General features: G+C 24.8%; 2 protein-coding genes across 4 annotated transcripts in view; both read left to right on the top strand.

The window, feature by feature from the left end:
* LOC145830270 (RNA polymerase II-associated factor 1 homolog) overlaps positions 1–7,845 on the top strand; it is a 31,942-nt gene extending 24,097 nt beyond the window's left edge. Inside the window, exons 10-12 of one of the 2 annotated variants that reach the window (XM_082938218.1) lie at positions 4,908–5,091; positions 5,491–5,530; positions 7,528–7,845. In XM_082938218.1, the coding sequence (XP_082794344.1) occupies positions 4,908–5,091; positions 5,491–5,530; positions 7,528–7,646 (343 nt within the window). In that variant the 3' untranslated portion in view covers positions 7,647–7,845. Of the gene's footprint in view, positions 1–4,907; positions 5,092–5,490; positions 5,531–7,524 lie in introns of both variants that reach the window. The other variant, XM_082938216.1, reaches the window with a different exon arrangement.
* Positions 7,846–16,507: 8,662 nt separating this feature from the next.
* Positions 16,508–19,153, top strand: part of LOC145829221 (rhotekin-2-like) — a 31,415-nt gene continuing 28,769 nt past the window's right edge. For both annotated transcript variants that reach the window (XM_082936960.1, XM_082936961.1), the window contains exons 1-2: positions 16,508–16,656; positions 18,207–18,424. In XM_082936960.1, the coding sequence (XP_082793086.1) occupies positions 16,552–16,656; positions 18,207–18,424 (323 nt within the window). In that variant the 5' untranslated portion in view covers positions 16,508–16,551. The remainder of the gene's footprint in view (positions 16,657–18,206; positions 18,425–19,153) is intronic.

The raw sequence follows: 19,153 nt of genomic DNA, 5'->3' as shown, positions 1-19,153 counted from the left end.
TTATACTGTATCCGCGTTTTTCGCGTGTTTTATTAATCTTTTCAGAACGAGACTAAACAGATATTCTTACAGCAGTGGCGTAGCGAGGTATTTTGATCAGGGGGTGCGCAAATTTTTTTTTTTTAAATTCCCTAAATTAAAACTTTTGGGCCGCAAATTTTTCGGGGTCAATTTTCTCGGAAATTTAAAAAAAAATTTAAAATCTATCTTCTACTCCATTTTTCAAGCAATCTTCTTCAAACTTTAGAAAATGATTCTTAAATTACAAGAAAAAAATCTTACTTATGAAATTAGATGATTAAAACAAATAAAAATTTTATCACAAAAAAAAAGTCTTTTTCTTTCAAAAAAATATATTTTTACTACAAATTTTTAAATTCACAAGTAAGGTTTTTCTGTTATTGTATAAAGATTAAACTGTTAAATTTTGAAGAAGATTGCTTGAAAAATGTAGGAGGAGATAGATTTTAAACAAACTAGCCTTTTTTCGCTGTTTTAGTTTTTCCTTCCAAAAGGTAACCTATTATGCGGCCCGACTTTGACTGGTCAAATGTCAATAAATAGCTCGAGTTTTTTAAAACAATAAAAAGCATATTAAAGCTTAAAAAATAAATTTCAAATAAGATCAACTTCTATAAAACATGGCTACCCCCCTATAGCCTTAAACTACAAATTAAAGTATAACAATTAATACTTCAAAGCATTTTTCTCTGTTCAATTTCTAAATAATGTTCTATATCTATTTTATATCAACAAAAAAGAATTGTATTAAACTCAAAATAACTCTTACTTTTAGTTTGTTGCAGCTTTTAAAATAGTATCTTTACCTTTGATATTAAAATGTTAAATCTTTAGTATTAAAACTTTAAATTTTTTGTAGGATAAATCTAAAGAGCTAGTTTTTTTTTTAACTTCTACATTTTTACCTATATTACAATATAAATCTGTAAAATAAATCTTAATAAATGAAAAAATCTGAAATATAAACAAAATAAAAATAAAAATTTCATATCACTTGAACTGCAGTCTTGAGTAATAGTAATATCTGGTGTTGGTCTGCTATTTTTCAATTCAAGCTTTTGAACTTCAGATAATTTTCCTACCTGACATATTTTTATACTTGCAACATTCCATACAATATTACTTTGCATATTATTTTAAATAATAATCTAAAAATTAATGAAAACAAATGTTTACTTTTTCTTTAGTATCATAAAACATATTTTACAAAAAAAAACAAAAAACAATTAACTTTGAAGATATCAGGATTGCCTTGCCACTCTTTGAGTCAAAATAACTGTCCTGAGTTAGTTTAAAAATGTTATGTGTCATCATAAGTATTTTAAATTCTTTTACAGAATTTATTTTTATTTTTTTTAAACTAATAGAAACTAAGCTTTATAACAAAGCTTTTGAAACCACTAAATATACCCTGAGTTAAAACAAAAAAAAAAGTCTATCCTTAGTCAGCCTGAGCTTAAAAATACTTAAACATTCAGAGTTATCATGATTTTTACTGAGTCATACTAAAGTTTTCCAAAACTTTGAAGTCAGCAGATACTGATGGTTCAGTATCTGCTGGACCCGTTAACTTAATTTTTTGTCTTAAGCCCTTCTTAGTCTTAATCATTTCTAATGGTATAATAATCACTTAAATAGTAGCTTAAATTAAAAACAACCGGTTATAAGTTACACAGCACAGTTTAATAAACAATATTTAATAACAAATGTGATTTAAAAAAATACGTATTAACTCAAGTAAAATTATACAAAAAGTTGATAAAGCTAAAGAATAATTCAATAATTTCTTTAATAAGCAACAAAGTTTAATCTATAATTTGGTATTTCTTTTAAAGCAACAAATTTACAAAAGTTCAAACACTCAACTGCAATCCACTCAGAGTTCCAATTCAATAAGGTAAATGCGCTGTCTTCAACCAGAGTTCATCAATAACTGACCGTTGCTACAACAAGAATAGCATTTTGTATTAAAAATTTGTCATTAAGCAAACGTCATAGTGCTTTAATAAATTTAAACTTGTCAGTGTTTACAACTAGTTATTTTGTAAACTTATTAAGGGCATAGGGGGGGGGGGGGGTGGGGTAAACACCCTTTTTTGGTTTTTGATCTTGATTTATATAGTTTTTACTAAGCTACAAGATGCTTTTTACAGATTTAAAAATTTCAAAATAACTTTTGAGATATAGCCGGTTAAAGTCGGAGGCAACAATAGGAACCTTATGGGAGGCGCAAACTAAAACGGCAAATAACTAGAAATCACTAAAAATCTATCTTCTCCTACGTTTTTTGAGATAACTACTTCAAATTTTCAGGAAATGTTCCTTGCAATATTTAGAAAATTCTGTCGGAACAGATTAAAAAAAAATTAAAAAATAAAAATTTTATAACAAAAAAACTAAAAAAAAACTGTTTTTATATAAAATTTTTATTTTTCAATTTTTTAAAAATTCCTTCCGACAGAATTTTCTAAATATACCAAGGAACATTTCCTGAATATTTGAGGTAGTTATCTCAAAAAACGTAGGAGAAGATAGATTTTTAGTGAAATAGTATATTTTTGCCGTTTTAGTTTGGGCCTCCCATAAGGAACCTATTGTTGGTTTCTTCTTTGACCGGCTATATCTAAAAAACTATTTTGAATTTTTTAAATCTGTAAAAAGCATTTTGTAGCTTAGCAAAAACTATATAAAATAAGATCAAAAACCATAAATAGGTGTTTACCCCCTCTATGCCCTTAACTATTATCACAACGCAGGGACACATAGCGATTACAACTTCGTAAAATCCTGAGTTATCCTGAGTGTGTGGAAAGATTTTATTAAATGTTTCTGATACAAAACAAAATGTTTGAAAGATAAGTTTTTTAAGGTCAACTTTTTCAATGCTTTTAAAAATTCACAAGAAATATAACTTTTTACTTCTCTTAAAGTCAGTTTTTCTAATATCTTTAGGGAATACTATTTTTTAAATACTACAAACAGTTGGTAAAAAGAATTTTTTTTTTAAATATCATTTGAAATTTGATTTAAAACAAAATAAACTTAAATTTAAAATTAATCAGCTATGTCTTTTAGACTAAAAATTGATTGTAAAAAATTCTGTTTTACAAGTTGCTACAAATTTATTCATGATGTGACTAAAGAAATTTTAAAACAACTTGCTACAAAAATTGATTAATTTTTAAACTTTATGGCTGGTAAAATAACAAAGTTTGATTTGTTTGTTATCTTAATGAAAAAAAATAATTAAAATTTTTTTTTAAGTTTAGTTAATTTAAACAATATTTTTTGTATAGTGAGATTAAAACTGTAATCACAGTATGAACTGTTTGTTTATTATTTGTTTTAATTTTATATTTTCTGTTTTTTATTATTTTTCTTTTAAATTATGTTGTTAGTATTTTTTATTTTTATTATCAATTTATTTTTATTTTATTAGCAGTTGTTTATTGCTATTTTTACTACAGTTTGTTTATTCTTGAATCATTATCACTATAAAACAGGTTTAGCTTTATGGTTTGTTAACAAAATGTTAGCATTAGTCTATCTAAAAAAATCTGTCATGAGGTTATACTACTGCGGTGCACTAACTAGTTGCGTGCTGTTTGAGTCTAAATTCTTATAAAGTTAATGAAGTTATAAATTTTTTCCTGATGGAGTTTTTCATCAACATCGGTGCGCATTTGCAATTACGCACGGAATCAGTATACTGGGTAATTTCCCTAACTTGCCACTAATTGGTATTCGAAATTTCGTTTTACTTTTCGAATATTAGAAAAATATAGTTGAAAAAAGGCAAATTAAGCAAAAAAAAAAAAACAATAAAGGATAAAAATATTGCATTTTTTTGGGTGGCACGCATGCGCCAGCGTCCCTCCCCACGCTACGCCCCTGTCTTACAGTGTTTCTAAACTAAAAGTAATACTAAATGCGTTAATTAGAAAATAATAATACAAAAAACAAGCCACGTCCTTAGTACGTAAATAAACACAAGTAAGTTTTTGAAAATCTATAATTTAATATAAATACTGTTTGTACTTTATACAAGTAAAATATGTACAAAGCATGACTATTTTTAAACAAATAAATAATAAAGTATTGAAATTTATATGGTAAAACGTTACCAAAAGTTATTTGTTTTTAACAAATATAGAATTTTTATCAAACAAAAAATTTAAAAGTACTAGTCTAAATGAAAAAAAAATGTTGCACTACAAAAACGATTAGTCAATAATAAAAATCACGGGTATTCTGATAATAAATTACAATATAGTGAAAAAATATTTTTAGACTGTATTTATATTAATGCTTTAACTAATTTTTATAAATTATGATTTTTTTTGAATAACTAGTTAACTAAAAATTGATACTTAACTAATTACAAACTTTGTATAAATGAATAAAATATTTCAAAAATTTGTAGTGTATTTGTAACTTATTTATAGTTTTGGTTACAGTAGTGACCTTTTTCTAAACTAAACTATTATTATTTTAAAAAATTTCTTTAAAAGTCAATAATACAATATTCGGTTTACGTGTATTAATCTATGCCACTTTAAAGTAGATGTTGTCTTATAGTTCACTATATTATAACTTATAGTTCTTATAGATGTTATATGTATTAGTTGTAATATAAAACCTTTTATTCTTTAAATACAAAAGTATATTTCAGATTACTAATAATATACAATAATCAACATTATTGTACAATATAATGCTAAATAACAAGTGTTTTAATTTATAACTAAAAAAATTAGTTGCACTGTTTATTTGAACTATTTTCAGTAAGTTCTTTTTTAAACAAATCCTATGTTTTTAAATTTAAAATGCGCTGAAAATGAATTATGATGGTTTTTCAACAACATAGAACTTATTTGTAACGACAGAGTGCGGTTGTCAAAGAGAAGGGCGAAGTTAACAGGAGGTGTGCAGCAGACAACAAACGCAGTACTCGCAATTGCACACAGACCGCACACAGATGAGGAGCTTCATGCTCATCACGTGAGAAGAATGCAACTGGATCAATTGAACATGGAAGGTGATGATGATGATGAAAATGATAACGAAGAGGTAATATTTTTTATGATTAAATAGTATTTAGATTTAGTCATAACTAGTTTTTTGTTGTTGTTGTTGTTTTTTTTCTAGTTTTGTAGAGGTTAATTTATTTTTTAACATAGTTAACAGTGTTCTGGCCCTAAATATTTTCATAAATGTTATTTTATAAATTAAAATTTTTATTATACATCTTTTATTTTTACAGGTACGTAAAAGTTTTTAGATGTTTTTATTGTTTTTATGGGTAGTTTTATTTGTATGTGGTTTTTTCTTTCAAAAAAGTTATTAATTTATTATTTTGAAGCCACTATAATAGAAAAGGTTATAGTTTTAATTTTTGTAATTATAAAAGTTATACTTACTAATAAAACAAAGTAATAAACTTAATATCCTCAAAAATGTTTACAACAGGAAAATGAAAACCAAAACAAAGATTTCAACAAAGACACAGGTTCGTTAAATACTCTAACTTTTTCTGTCGTGATTTTTGTAATTTGTTATTTTAATAACTTTGTATTTTATATTGAATAATTACATTTAAAATATGAAATTTGTTAAGAATTGTTTTTATTGAAAATTGTCACAGTTTTTTATGCAACTTTAGTTGCAGCGATAAAAACTTAATTTATATAAAAACCAACCATTTTTTAATATTGCTGACATAATTTTTAATTCTAAAAAGCGTCGGTTATAAAATTAATTAAACTTTATTCGATTTTTTTTATAAAAGTTGTTTTTATGAACAAGGTAGTCCATTTTTTAGGTATTAAATGAACTTGGTAGTCCTTTATGAAAATATTTATGCACTAGTAAAGTTATTTTTTGTGTTGTTTGTTCATATTCTTAGTTTTAGCTTGATTTATTTTTACGTATTGTCTTTTTTTTAAATTATTTTGATTATGGATACAGGATTTCTGCCTTTATTTTATTTAATTGTAATTCTTTTGTAATTTTCTTGATTTTGTAGTTCTAAAAGTTACATAAATTACACGCTTTATTATTTTTTGTTTTTCTTTTAGCTCTGAAAAGTATTTAATTATAGTTATTGTTTGTGTTTTTTAATTCCAATATATATAATTTAATAGGTAAGTGCTATGCCTTTTTAGTTTATTTTTAACCTTGCCTTATAACTCCGGTATCTACTTTAAAATTGATGCTAGTGGAGCCTTTCAGTTTATCTAATTGCTTAAGTCTCAAAAAAAATTAAACTTGACGAATACAAAGTATTTTATCATCAAATTGATTAGTTATTTTTTTTTTGTAATACGAAAATAGATTTCAGAACTATCATTTCATTATGTTTTGTTTTATCTGCAATTTCTACAAAAATTTTCAAAGCAAAGTATGTATTTTAGGTATAGCTATATATTCTAAAAAAATAAAAATATTTTACTTGTCTAATCTAGCTTCTTTTATGCTTTTCAGTTCAACTTATCCTTTTTTCTTAATATAAATCAAAAAAATGTTTTGACAATGTATTATACAGGGTTGTCATACCTTCAGGCTAGCTTTTAATATAAAATTCTAAGGATAGATTAAACTTATTAAGGTTTCAGAATAAACTAATATTCGCTAGATTTTTACATTGCTCTTTACTAATATATATATATATCGATCAAACGTTATTATTTAATAAAAACTGAATAAAAGTTTTTGGAAAAACTCAGGCTAGTTTTTATTGTAACCTTAATGTGATCAAATTGACTAGTTTTAATTAAATTTTATACTTAACTAAACTTATATTATTTACTCAACTAACTTAAAATACCATTTAATGTTCAACTTGAAACGTTAAATTCAGGGTTGCCAATTTACCTGAAACCCTGGAAAAACCCGGAATTTGTCAATTTAGGCAAAAAAACCTGGAAAAAACTGTAATTTAGGAAATTATGAAAAAAAACCTGGAATTTTGAACAAAAATCATAAAAAAGACCTGGAATTTAACAATTTTCACATGTTTAATAGTAAAACTTCGATTTGACTCAAAAAAATTATCTTATAAATAGAAAATAATTTTTGTCAACATCAAAAAAAAATTTTATTAAAAAACAAATTTAAAGTATCTTTTCAATGCATTTATACTACTTAACGCAGTTTCTTACCTTAAACTTAATTTTAAACTAAAAATAGACCCAAAAATGTGTACTTTTGAAAAACTGGAAAAATAATTGAAAAAATGAGTTGCAACCCTGTAAATTATATTTCCAAGCAGAAATTTCCAATTTGTCAATGAAGAATTATTGTTTTTTATTTTAGAGCTGAAATTAATATTTAATGATGCTTAAACTAATTTGAATTTAAATATATAGTTAATACTACAATATAATAGTTTGTTATGCCTCAACTGGCAACCCTAATCTTAAACTAAAATTGAACTTTTCAAAATGTTGTGATACGACAGTTCAAATTAAAAAGTATGTTTTTTGAGTAATTAATAAAATTCAGTAGATAAAGAAAACGAATCCATGACTTCTGATGTAGACGATCAAGAAAGTGCAGTGAGCGCAGATGAAGAGAAAAAAATTAGTGCTGATCACGCAAGCTCTTCCTCTGATGATAGTGATTAGAGATTCACTAGTTAAGGAAGAGCAAATGAATAAGTTTTCTAGTTGAAAACAAAAGTTTAAAACTTTTTTAGCAAAAAATAAAATAAAGTAATTTTTAATAAGGTTAGACCTGAATTTTAATATAATTTAAACTTGAAATGTTTAATTTTACTTTAATCTTGGTTTTTCTAGATTAATATTTTAAGTAATAAATATTTTAAACAAATTGTTGTATGTTATAAGTTTTATTAAGTTTCAAAACTACTGTTACAGGTTTTACTTAGTTTTTACTTAAGTCTGAAACTTTTAAAATATAAATAGATACTTCAAAAAAATTAAACTCTTGAAATCATAATTAAACATTTTAAACTATTATAAAATAAAAACGGTTAATATTACCATTGATCTAACAATTTTTAGAAGTAAAATAAAACTGCGTAAGTTTGTAGCTGTATTGCAGAATTAAAAAAAAAATAGTCATACACTGTTTTTGTTGTAGGATTTAAAGAAATGATAGAGAATTAACTAAAAACAAATAAAGATAATTTTTAATCATGGTAGAACTAAGTTTGCAAAAATTTTTAGAAATTTATTTACTTTCTAATGCCTTCATCTAGTAAAAGTTAATAAAATGAGTGCAAAAAGAAACGAAGCCCGCAAACTGTGGCTAGATTTAGAGAAATGATTTTCTTCGACAAGTGTAGGGGCAGCAGATAAGAACGGTTTAAATAAAATAGGAGTTCTTTATTGCTTTAAGGTTAAGTTGTAAAAGTTCGTTATTGTTTTAATTGTAAAAGTTGGAATTGTCTTTTCGTTTATTTAGATAAACTTATGTAAGAAAATGCTAAAATATTGTTTCTTTTATCAGACAAGTTGTGTTTATAAGTTGGATAATACAAGTACAGGGTTGCCACTCGGTCAGGAAAAGTCAGGAAAAATTTCAAAAAATGAAAAAAGTCAGGAAAAAATGGGGGGTTTTGAAAAAAAGTCCGGAAAAGTCAGGAAATTTGATTAAAAAAAAAAGTCAGATTTTTTCAGTTTAAATTTACAAAATTCCTTGTTATCCAAAGCCTTCAAGTGGTAAAAGTTAATTAAAAGTCCTTTAAAGTCAGAAAAAAATTCCAAACATTTCCTAGAAATTTACAAAAATATTTAATTTTATTTCCAATGCCTTCAGCTGGTATAAATTAGTAAAATATCCTTTAATAAACTGCAAAATGTTCCTTATATGTCGTTTGTTTATCTAGATACATTTGTGCTAGGATTTGCTAAAAATGTTTCTTTTTTCAGACAAGCTGTGTTTATAAGGTAATAATACAAGTATTTTGCTGATAAGGCTGTTTATTACAAACATCAATCATACACAGATGGTTGAAGTGATGTACTGGAAGTTTGATGATAGAATTCAGCAAAAACTATTGTTTATAACCTGTATTAAAGTTAGATTGGAAGCTTTGTATAGTTTCAAGTTTTCATTATGTATTTTAGAGTAATTTAGAAAAGTCATGAAATTTTTCTCAGAAATTTAAAGTGTTAGATTATGTATTTTAGAATAAGTTTAATTTAAGAGCTTGATTTTGAAAAGTCAGGAAAATTTTGGTAAAAAGTCAGGAAAATTTTCTTAGCTTGATGAGTGGCAACCATGCAAGTATTTTGCTGATAGAACTGTTTATTGCAAATACATCAATCATACACTGATAGTTCAAGTGATGTAATGGAAGTTAGATGATTGAATTCAGCAAAAAAAAACTGTTGTATTAACCTGTATAGAAATAAGATTTAAAGCTTTGTATAGTTTCAAGTTTTCATTATGTATTTTAGAGTAATTTAGAAAAGTCATGAAATTTTTCTCAGCATGATCTGTCGCAACCTTGAATTAAAGATCTTTCTGCCTCAAAGTTTGCTTCGTAAATATTTTAAACTATATTGAGTATTTATTTTGAAATTCAAATAAACTTTTGGACATTTTAAGTTTGTTGCATGTTTAAAAAGTTTATATAACAGATATTTATTATATAAGTTAATTAAATTCCCAATCAAAGTTATCAATTTAAAGAATTATCTGCAAGCATAACATGACTATCAGTAAATAACCTTTTTGCTTTTTTATCATCTCTACATCCTTAATACTTATAAACGAGACACAAAAAGTTGACTACGATTAAAAGAATGTTACACAAAAAGCAATTCTTTGAGGTGTTTTTAATCATAAATTGGTAAAATTACAGAAAAAGTGTTTTATAAAATAATGTTTAATATGTTCATGTTTGTCTTGTAGTAAGAAAATTGTATTTTATAGTAAAAATTGGGAAATATGGATATTATCATAGAACACCGCCGTGTAGAAGCACTATTTTTTAGTACTTTCTGCTCCTAAACAGATTGTTTCTGCTCCTAATGCATTGATCACAAAGATTTGTGCTCGAACTCCTTGTACTTTTTGTCGTTCGTTAAATGCCTTGCCCTCTCGTCAAAAACTTTCGAGCCGACGCGATAAAAGTTTTACCGTCCCAGGGTTTTTATAAAATCAGAAACTTGACAACTTAAGCACAATAATACCTGAAAATTGAGAAACTTTTAACAAAAATTGGAATTTTGAACAAAAATTACCAAAAAAATCCTTGATTTTCAAACAATTTTTACACATACAATGACGAAATTCTTAATTCAGTCCAGAAAACAATCAATTTTTTATTTGTTATTTTTCTTCTGCATCAATGATTAGAAAAAAAAATCAAAGTTTGTGTTGAAATAACTACAAATTTATTGCATGTTAATTAAGTTCAAAACTTTTCAGATAAAAGTCCCTCTTCTGTAAACTTATGATAAACTAAATATTTACTTTACCATAAGTTTAATGAAGACGGAATTTTATCTGAAAACGTTTTGAATTTAAGTAATTTGCAATATATTTTTAGATTTTTTAAAACGATCTTTTGATTTTTTTAAATAACATATTAAATGATGAAATTTTAATTAAGTAGAAAAATTAATCATGTAAAACATCATTTTCGTATCATTTAGAGTTTTATATTTTATAAACTAAATTTAAAGTAGTACTTAAGTATTCATTACAGTATCTTTTTATTATTTTTCTACTATCCAAGCTAGTTATATATACTAAACTTAATTTAAACTTAAAATGGACAAAAAGAACTTGTACTTTTAACTACCTTAAAGAGATTAAGAAAATTTGGATGAATTTTTCATAAAACCTTCGGCAACCCTACCACCCGAATTCGTGCAGTCGTAGGTGAAGTTGTTCAGCTGTAAAAATCCACCCAGTTGATGACGGTCGTCAAAGTTTTACCTATATCCTCCCAAAAGTACTTTGCGCCGTACACTTTTGAAGGAGTTTCGGGTTAAAAGACGACTTTTTTTTCTCTCCTAAATGTTCTCGCACCTTTCTTTCTTACGAGAACATAAATCTTATGATAATTGGTTAAACTTTTTTTATACGTGTTATGCTGGTAACGTTTTCTCCTTTTAAAAAGGGTTGCTGGTCATTTATGGTTTTTTTCCTGTCCAAAAACGTTTGATACTATTATTTTAGGCTTTAAATTTTAATTTGGTTTAGTCTTTTATATAACACATTATACAGAAAAAATTGACCCAGTTGTAAAAAAACAACTAGTATTTTAAAAAAAAGGTTTGATATAAACCCTAAAAACGTGCGGACTTTCCTTGATGACTAACTTTTTATTACTTTTATTTGAAGATTTTTGTTAGAATTTAACTTCACTTTATATAGTGTATTATTAAAAAACTTATTTTAATCTAACTTGTTACCATGTAAAAGTGACAATAATACAAGTGTATTTTATTTTAGTTTGTTGAATACAAACGAAAAAGTAACATAATTACTCACAAAAAAAAATATTTAAGGAGTACAAAAAACCTCTGGATTAGCGAGTCATACGCCACATGCTTAAATAAAAAGAATCATGAGGTGAAAAAATAATTTGAAAAAAAGTTATATATAAGACTGACCTGAATGCGACAATTAATTAAGTTATAAATTTACATTAATAACACAGTTCTATATAAAACTAATTCAAATTCAGTCATGTTAATTTTTAATAATTTCTGAAAAACGGCTAAAGTTTAAATTTTAACATTTAAAAACTATGCCGTTATGTAAAATGAATATCAAAATATACAAAATTAAGGGTACGACACGTTTTTTTCTAACTCTAAATTTATCTTTTAACTAAAAATGTAACCTGTAGCGAAAAAAAGGCATTAATACAAACGGAAAAAAAAGATTTATTATATTCTGAAAAAGAAATAATAAATAGTAGGTTAAAAAGGTTCCAATTTTAGGTTTTATCAAAAATTCAGCTATTTACTTATTTATTAAAATTACATTACTAAATTAGGTTAATAAAATGAATAAGGTTTAATTAAGAAACGAAATCTGACTAAAATAGAGTCTATTCCATATTCAGGCCTTGGGGGAAGGGAGGCGAATCAATTTTTTGGAGAGTAAAGTTTTTTTGTAGTTTTAACAAAGCTACAGGTTGTTTTTACATGGTTTTGATAAACAAAATATTTTTTAAGATACAACTGGTTAAAATTGAAAAGTATTGTTGGTTTTCTTATGGGAGGCGCAAACTAAAAAAACAAAAATTTTTCTTACTAAAAGTATATCTTTTTCTACGGTTTTTTGAGATAAACATCTTAAATTTTCAGAAATATTTTCGCTGAATTTTTAAGGTATTTTAAGCTTTCGAGTAATTTCTGTATATATATTTATTTAATAATTCGTTAGAAAAGTTTTTCTAAACCTAGCAAGTTAAACTTGTTAGAAATTATAATTCTTTTTCTTAAAAAATTCAGGAAGAGGTGGATTTATAGTGAAATATTCTTTCGTTTTGGTAAAATAGTTTCAATTAATTTAAATAACAGAAAAATCATATTTTTAAAACATAGTTTCAAGCAAATGATATAAGCGCTAATCAAAGCAAAAAGATTTTTCAACCTTTTGGTTAACACTAGTTAAAGAAAAAAAAAAACTGAACAAGTCAGTTAGACTTCATGCCAATCAGAAAACATCTCTAAGGTTGTTGATGCTTTGAACGCAGCCGCCATCTTACAAAGCTAGCTGAGTCTCTGGCAAAAAATTCTTATTTAACTCAATTTTACTATTGACCTCTGTCGCATTAGCCCACACACACGGTAGCACCACACCAACTTAGCTGATTCTCCAGCAACAACTTTTTATTTAAGTTAATTTTATCATTGAACTCTGCCGAATAAGCTTAATCATACGGTAAGCTTCAACTCTCGTAGAATTTTAGCAACAACTTATTTTTAAAGTATTTTGTTTGTTTTGTCTAAAAAATTTTTACTTCATTGGAGATTTTTTGCTGTAACTTAAAAAATTTTAAACCTCGCCGCGCTCCACATTCTTTGTCAACAAAGAAGCATAAGTGCCATTGTTCTGAACCAATTAATTATATCAGCAAACATATAGAACAACTACAAACATACAGAACAACTAGAAAGTGTGAACTGCAATAATATTTCTTGTATAGATAACAATATTTTTGCTACACCATTTGATGTGGTCTTTAACTCATTTTTAAATATCAGTCTCAAACTTTACCCTTTACAACGATAAACATGTTCTTTATTCGTATAATAAAACATATAGATTTTTGCTAATTTAAATTTAATTTAAGTTTATTAAAAAATGAAAAGGTAATCGCACTTAAATCGCCTCGCACTTGGTCATAGACCCAAAGTATCAACTAAAATTTAAAGTTGCCTCGAAATTACTGCGAATCTGTCTCTTATTGAAACTGTCGAACTCGAATCTCTTACACAGGCGGTTTCACAGAAAATTGGAGATGCAAGTAGCACAGAAAGCAATAAAGCTATTACTTTTTACAACTTTAAATAAGTATTTAAGTCTAAAATTTTAAATATAATCAACGTAACAATATATATAGGCAAAACAAAAAGGACACTTAAAATAACAACTTATATTTAGTAAAAAATAAGTTAAAATATTATATATTTTACATTTTATTACTTTTTTGTCTTATAACTTAAATACTTTATTTTACTCATAGATATATATAGTGCTCAGTAATTTAATTTACACGAAATGAATGTTTGCTATTTAATTAAATTCTTCACTAAAAAGTTTAAAACATCAAAGAATAGCATTCTATCATTTTCTATAATCTAGACTACAGTTTAGATTTAGACAAAATGTTTTGGATTTCATTATCGAAGACATGTATTTTTTTTTACAATCGATATTACCGATTCAGTAGGTTAAAAGTGAGAAATTTGTTTACATAAAAAAGTCATAAATATGTATTGTGTATACTCTTAAAATAATTAAAAAACAAAAACTTAGATCTCAATTATTTATTTGTATTTACAACCTTTACATTTAAAAAGTATAAACAAAATAAAAAAGATGAAATCAAATATTTTACTACGGTTGTATTTCTTTTTTTTGCTTTTGTGCAGGCTAATCTTAGCGGTTATAAATAATGTAGCAAATAGAAAACGATACTTGAATTTGATTGGTTTGTACAAGTCACATGTTATTGAATATTAAAAGGAGGTAAACTTAAAATTAAAAACATAAACACAAGTCAAAAAAAGCATTGTCCAAACTTTGGATTTATTATAGTTCTCACATTTCAAGACTTATTTTCAAAATGGCTCGCTTATGTTTTCTATGTATTATATTTTAATAAAGTTATTTTTTATGGTAGAAAAACATCAGTCTTACTCTTCCTTCTGCAAATATAAATGTTTTTTAAATTTCAAACAAGTAAGGTTATCTTCTATTTTATAAACCATATTTTACCTATTAAATTTCTTATATTCAGAGGAACGTTTTTACATTATTTTCAATTATTTATATTAGCAGGCTATTATAAATTTGTGAAAAAAAATTATAAAAAGTAATTATGATAAAAACAAGAATAATAAATAAAAATTTTTAATTGAAAAAAAAATACCAACTAAGGGTAAGAATTAGGGGTAACAATGATAGTTAATATAGTGCTGGAAAAGACGTTAAAATGTATCCGTAGTGTACTTGATAACCAAAAGGTTCTTTGTGCACCAGGTTCTAGGACCAAATATTTTGAGTGTATTTTTTTGTTGTTTTTTAAGGCCATAGGGGGGGGGGGTCCAACATTTTTTTTTTACAAAAATTAACTTTGGCTTTTATATGAAAGCTTGAAGTACAAACTACAAGCCAGTTTTTATAGAATTCAAAAATATCATTTAACTTTTGAGATATTTTATTTTTTGTAAAAATTTTCTGATAAAAACGTAAAGACTGCAAATTTTTTAAAGTCAATTTTCTTGGAAATTTAAAAATTCACTAAAAATCTTCTCCTCCTTCGTTTTTTAAGCAATCTTCTTCAAATTTTCAGGAAATGTTCCTTATAATAAACTAGAAATAAATTTAGAATAAATTTACTATAAATTTAGAATAATTAAGAAGCATATATATATATCTTTATAACATTCTATCTGTTCAAAAAAGATACAGTTGTAAAACTGTTTATCATTCAAAACTTCTTGAATGTATTCATCACTATGATAAATGATAATTATTAGTTTTGAAAGCTTTCACTATGATAATACTACAGCTCTAAGTTGGTACATAGATCTGCATCATAAAAGTTAGTTTTTATTATTATTACTATTGTTATTTTTATTGTTATTGTTATTATTACTACTATTATGTTTATTATTTTTACTGTTATTGATATTGTAATATTATTACTATTATAAACTTGTTTTAGACCAATCTTAACTAAATTATTTTAAGTATTATAGGTAGTTATTTTTAATTGTGTTAGACAACTTTCATAAAATGTTTTGTAACACTTAAATTGAAGCTTACTTCTTATTTTCCGTTATTAATTATATAGCTTATACTTTAGTTTATATATGTTTATATTTATAGAATACACACATTTAAATCTTTTTTCCTAAGTCTTTGAATTTCTTACAGGGTTGCCAAAAAACCTGGAATTTAAAACAATTTTTACATGTTAAATAGTGAAATTTTGATTTGACATAAAAAATCTCTCATATAGATAATTTTTTTTTTGTCAGCATCAAATTTTTTTTTAATATAAAACACATTCAAAGTTGCTTTACAGTATCTTTTCATTGTTTTTAACCTATTTATCCCATTTTTTTTACCTTACACTTATTTTTAAACAAATAATAGACTCAAAAACATGTACTTTTGAAACCTGGAGGAAATTTTGGAAACCTGGAAAAAATTTGCCAAAAACATTTGTCAACCCTGTCCTTATATTTTTTCATAGATCTGTAGAAGGTGTTATTTGTTTCACAAAGAGAATCATGCATTAGTTCAATAAATTAACAGGATCATTTTAAATTGAAAAACCAATAATTCTAAACAAATAATAATGGCTGCATTTAAAATATATAAATTACAATGAGATAATAAATAACTATTAATGCAACAAAAAGATTGTATATTATTCACATTTTTATTCACTATAAAACACATTTAAAATCGCATTATAGTATATTTTCTATAACTTGACACTATTAAACACATTTTACTTAAAATTTAGACTTTTTAGTATAAATAGATAAAAAATTTAAAATTAAAAAAACCTAGAATAAAGTCAAAATAGCTGAAAGAAAAGTCCTAACTGCCAGTGGTTTTCATGAATTTAAAAGTTTTAAAATTGTTACTGATAGTTGTGTTAATATATTTTTTGTATCAATGAAAATTACCATTTTCTTAAAAAATAAGCTTTATTATTTATTACTTCTTTTAATTTTACATTTTTGTAAACAATGTATATATAAGTTATAAACGTAAGAAACTTTATATACAAAGTTTATATAGATTTACATAAATACTAACATTGAAAATATTAGATTTCAAGTATAAATAGTAATGTCTACAAAAAAGAAAGCAAAACGATGTACTTTTAACCAACGTGATGGCCTAAATAGTAGTCTCAGAGTACAAGAAAGGAAAAAGAGAATTTATAATCAAGTTGTAAGTTAATAAAAAGTGTTTATTTATTCTTTCTAACAAAATTTTATTTACCACAAGGTTTAAAAGTTATGATTTCAATTAAGTTATTAATTTCTTATCCATATTTTAAATAGTCTTCTGATTTGAAAGTAGTTAAAGTACAATTTGAAAAGAATTGTACAATTTTTCTAAACTCAAACTACTAGAGTTAGTGTAAATTGTTAACATGAGAAAAATTAATCATATGTTAGAATTTAAAAATATTCAGTTAAAGTTTCTTGAAAAGATAAAAACTTTTTGGTCTTTATTGCTTGTCTAATTTATTTTTAATTGATACAATGAGAATTTTTTTAATGAGTTTGTTGTAAATTTGAAGTCAGTTTCTTGAAAACATTAAAGAAAATATAGATTTTAATAAGTATTACTCTTTCTAGAATATTGAAATTTAGAGAAAATACAATACATATGTAATGTTGTTTATATTGTTTTTTTATTGACTAAATATTACAAATTAGTTCAATTATTTGCATTGTAAAAAAACTAACTTATAGTTCATGCTTTTAGCTTTTATATAAGAGCTCATGTTGATTTTTTTAAAAAGTTATCCATAACATTCTATGTCCTCAAATGAAAAACTTGTTAAAAACACAGCAATATCTTTAATGTCAAATAATTTTTGAAGTTTTCTTATACTGTTTTACTTTTACTACCAAAAGAAAATAAAAATTATTGTTAAGGGCATAGGGGGGGGGGGGGGGGTAAACACCTTTTGTTTGGTTTTTGATCTTATTTTATATAGTCTTTACTAAGCTACAAGATGCTTTTTACAGATTTTAAAAATACAAAATAATTTTTGAGATATAGCCGGTCAAAGTCGGAGGCAACAATAGGTTCCTTATGGGAGGCGCAAACTAATACAGCAAAAATAGACTATTTACCTAAAATTCTATCTTCTACATTTTTTTAAATAACTACCTCAAATTTTTAGGAAATGTTTCTTGATATATTTAGAAAATTCTGTTGGAAGGAATTAAAAAAAAATTAAAAAATAAAAATTTTATCTAAAAAAGAAACAAAAAAACAGTTTTTTTTAGTTTTTTTGTTATAAAATTTTAATTTTTTACTTTTTTAAAATTCCTTCCAACAGAATTTTCTAAATATTGCAAGAAACATTTCCTGAAAATTTGAGGTAGTTATCTCAAAAAACGTAGGAGAAGATAGATTTTTAGTGATTTCTAGTTATTTGCTGTTTTAGTTTGCACCTTCCATAAGGATCCTATTGTTGTCTCCGACTTTGACCGGCTATATCTCAAAAATTATTTAGATTTTTTAAAATCTGTAAAAAGCATCTTGTAGCTTAGTAAAAACCATATAAAATAAGATCAAAAACAAAAAAAGGGTGTTTACCCCCCTATGCCCTTAATAGTCTATATAAAAATCAGAACTTCTTGACTAAGTTCATAAAAAATTTAAACTATATATATATTGGTAAAGGATTCAATATTTCTTGTATCAAAAAAACTTAACAATAATAAAACAAAAAGTAATTTTTTTTGCATTTAATTAAATAGCACATGGAAGTTCAAGAAAGGCTAGATAGGGAAATGAAAATAAGAGATGGAGCAATAAAATTAATAAATATGTGCACACATGAAAATCAGTTATTAGAGGCTACTAAAACATTACTTGTATCAAATCGAAAAATACTTGCCCATATGAGCCAATTGCAAAATTTAAAAACTGCTGAAAATATAAATAAAGCAAATTCTATTTCAAAAAAGTCTATGGAGTAAGTTTTTTATTTTATTTTAATTTAATACTGATCAAACGTTTTGTTTTTATATTTTTTTTAAGTTTGTAATAAAACAATTATTTTTATATTTATGTTTATAATTTATTTTATTTTATGTTTATCATTAAAAACTTATACATTTTAAGTTGCTTCTCAGCTCGAGTTTCAAATTAAAGTTTTATTTTTAACAGGACTACAAAAAAACCAGGAAAAACATATGCTTTGAGAAAATTTGAAAAAAAAAACTGAAAAAACTTGAAATTTCAAACAGAAATCACTAGATTTCCTAGAAATTTTAACTATTTATTACCTACAAAGTAACTAATAACAAAAAGTCTATGATAAGAACAAAAATATTTTTGTATCTTTTAAATTTTGTTCTTAAAAAAACACACTTAAAGTAGCTTTACAGTTTTTTTTTCAATGTTGTTATACCATTTAAGATAGTTTTTAACCTTAAGTTTAGTTTTATACTTTAAATGGATCAAAAAACTTGTTTTTTGAAAGCCTGGAAGAAATTCAGAAAACCTGGAAGAATTTTACAACAATCTTTTGGATACCTTGTTTTAAGTTGAAACGTAATCAAATCAATTTAATTTTTTAGAAAGGTTTTTTACATTATTTATAGAACTGCATTTTAAAAATAAAAAATTAAGTTATTTTAAACAATAATGGGGTACTTCAAGTAAAAATTTTGCTAAATATTATTGCAAATTTATATTTTTG

This window comes from Thalia democratica, chromosome 2 (genome assembly GCF_965202585.1).
Source record: "Thalia democratica chromosome 2, ktThaDemo2.hap1.1, whole genome shotgun sequence".
Taxonomy (NCBI): Eukaryota; Metazoa; Chordata; class Thaliacea; order Salpida; family Salpidae; genus Thalia; species Thalia democratica.
This window is presented reverse-complemented; position numbering and strand designations above follow the sequence as displayed.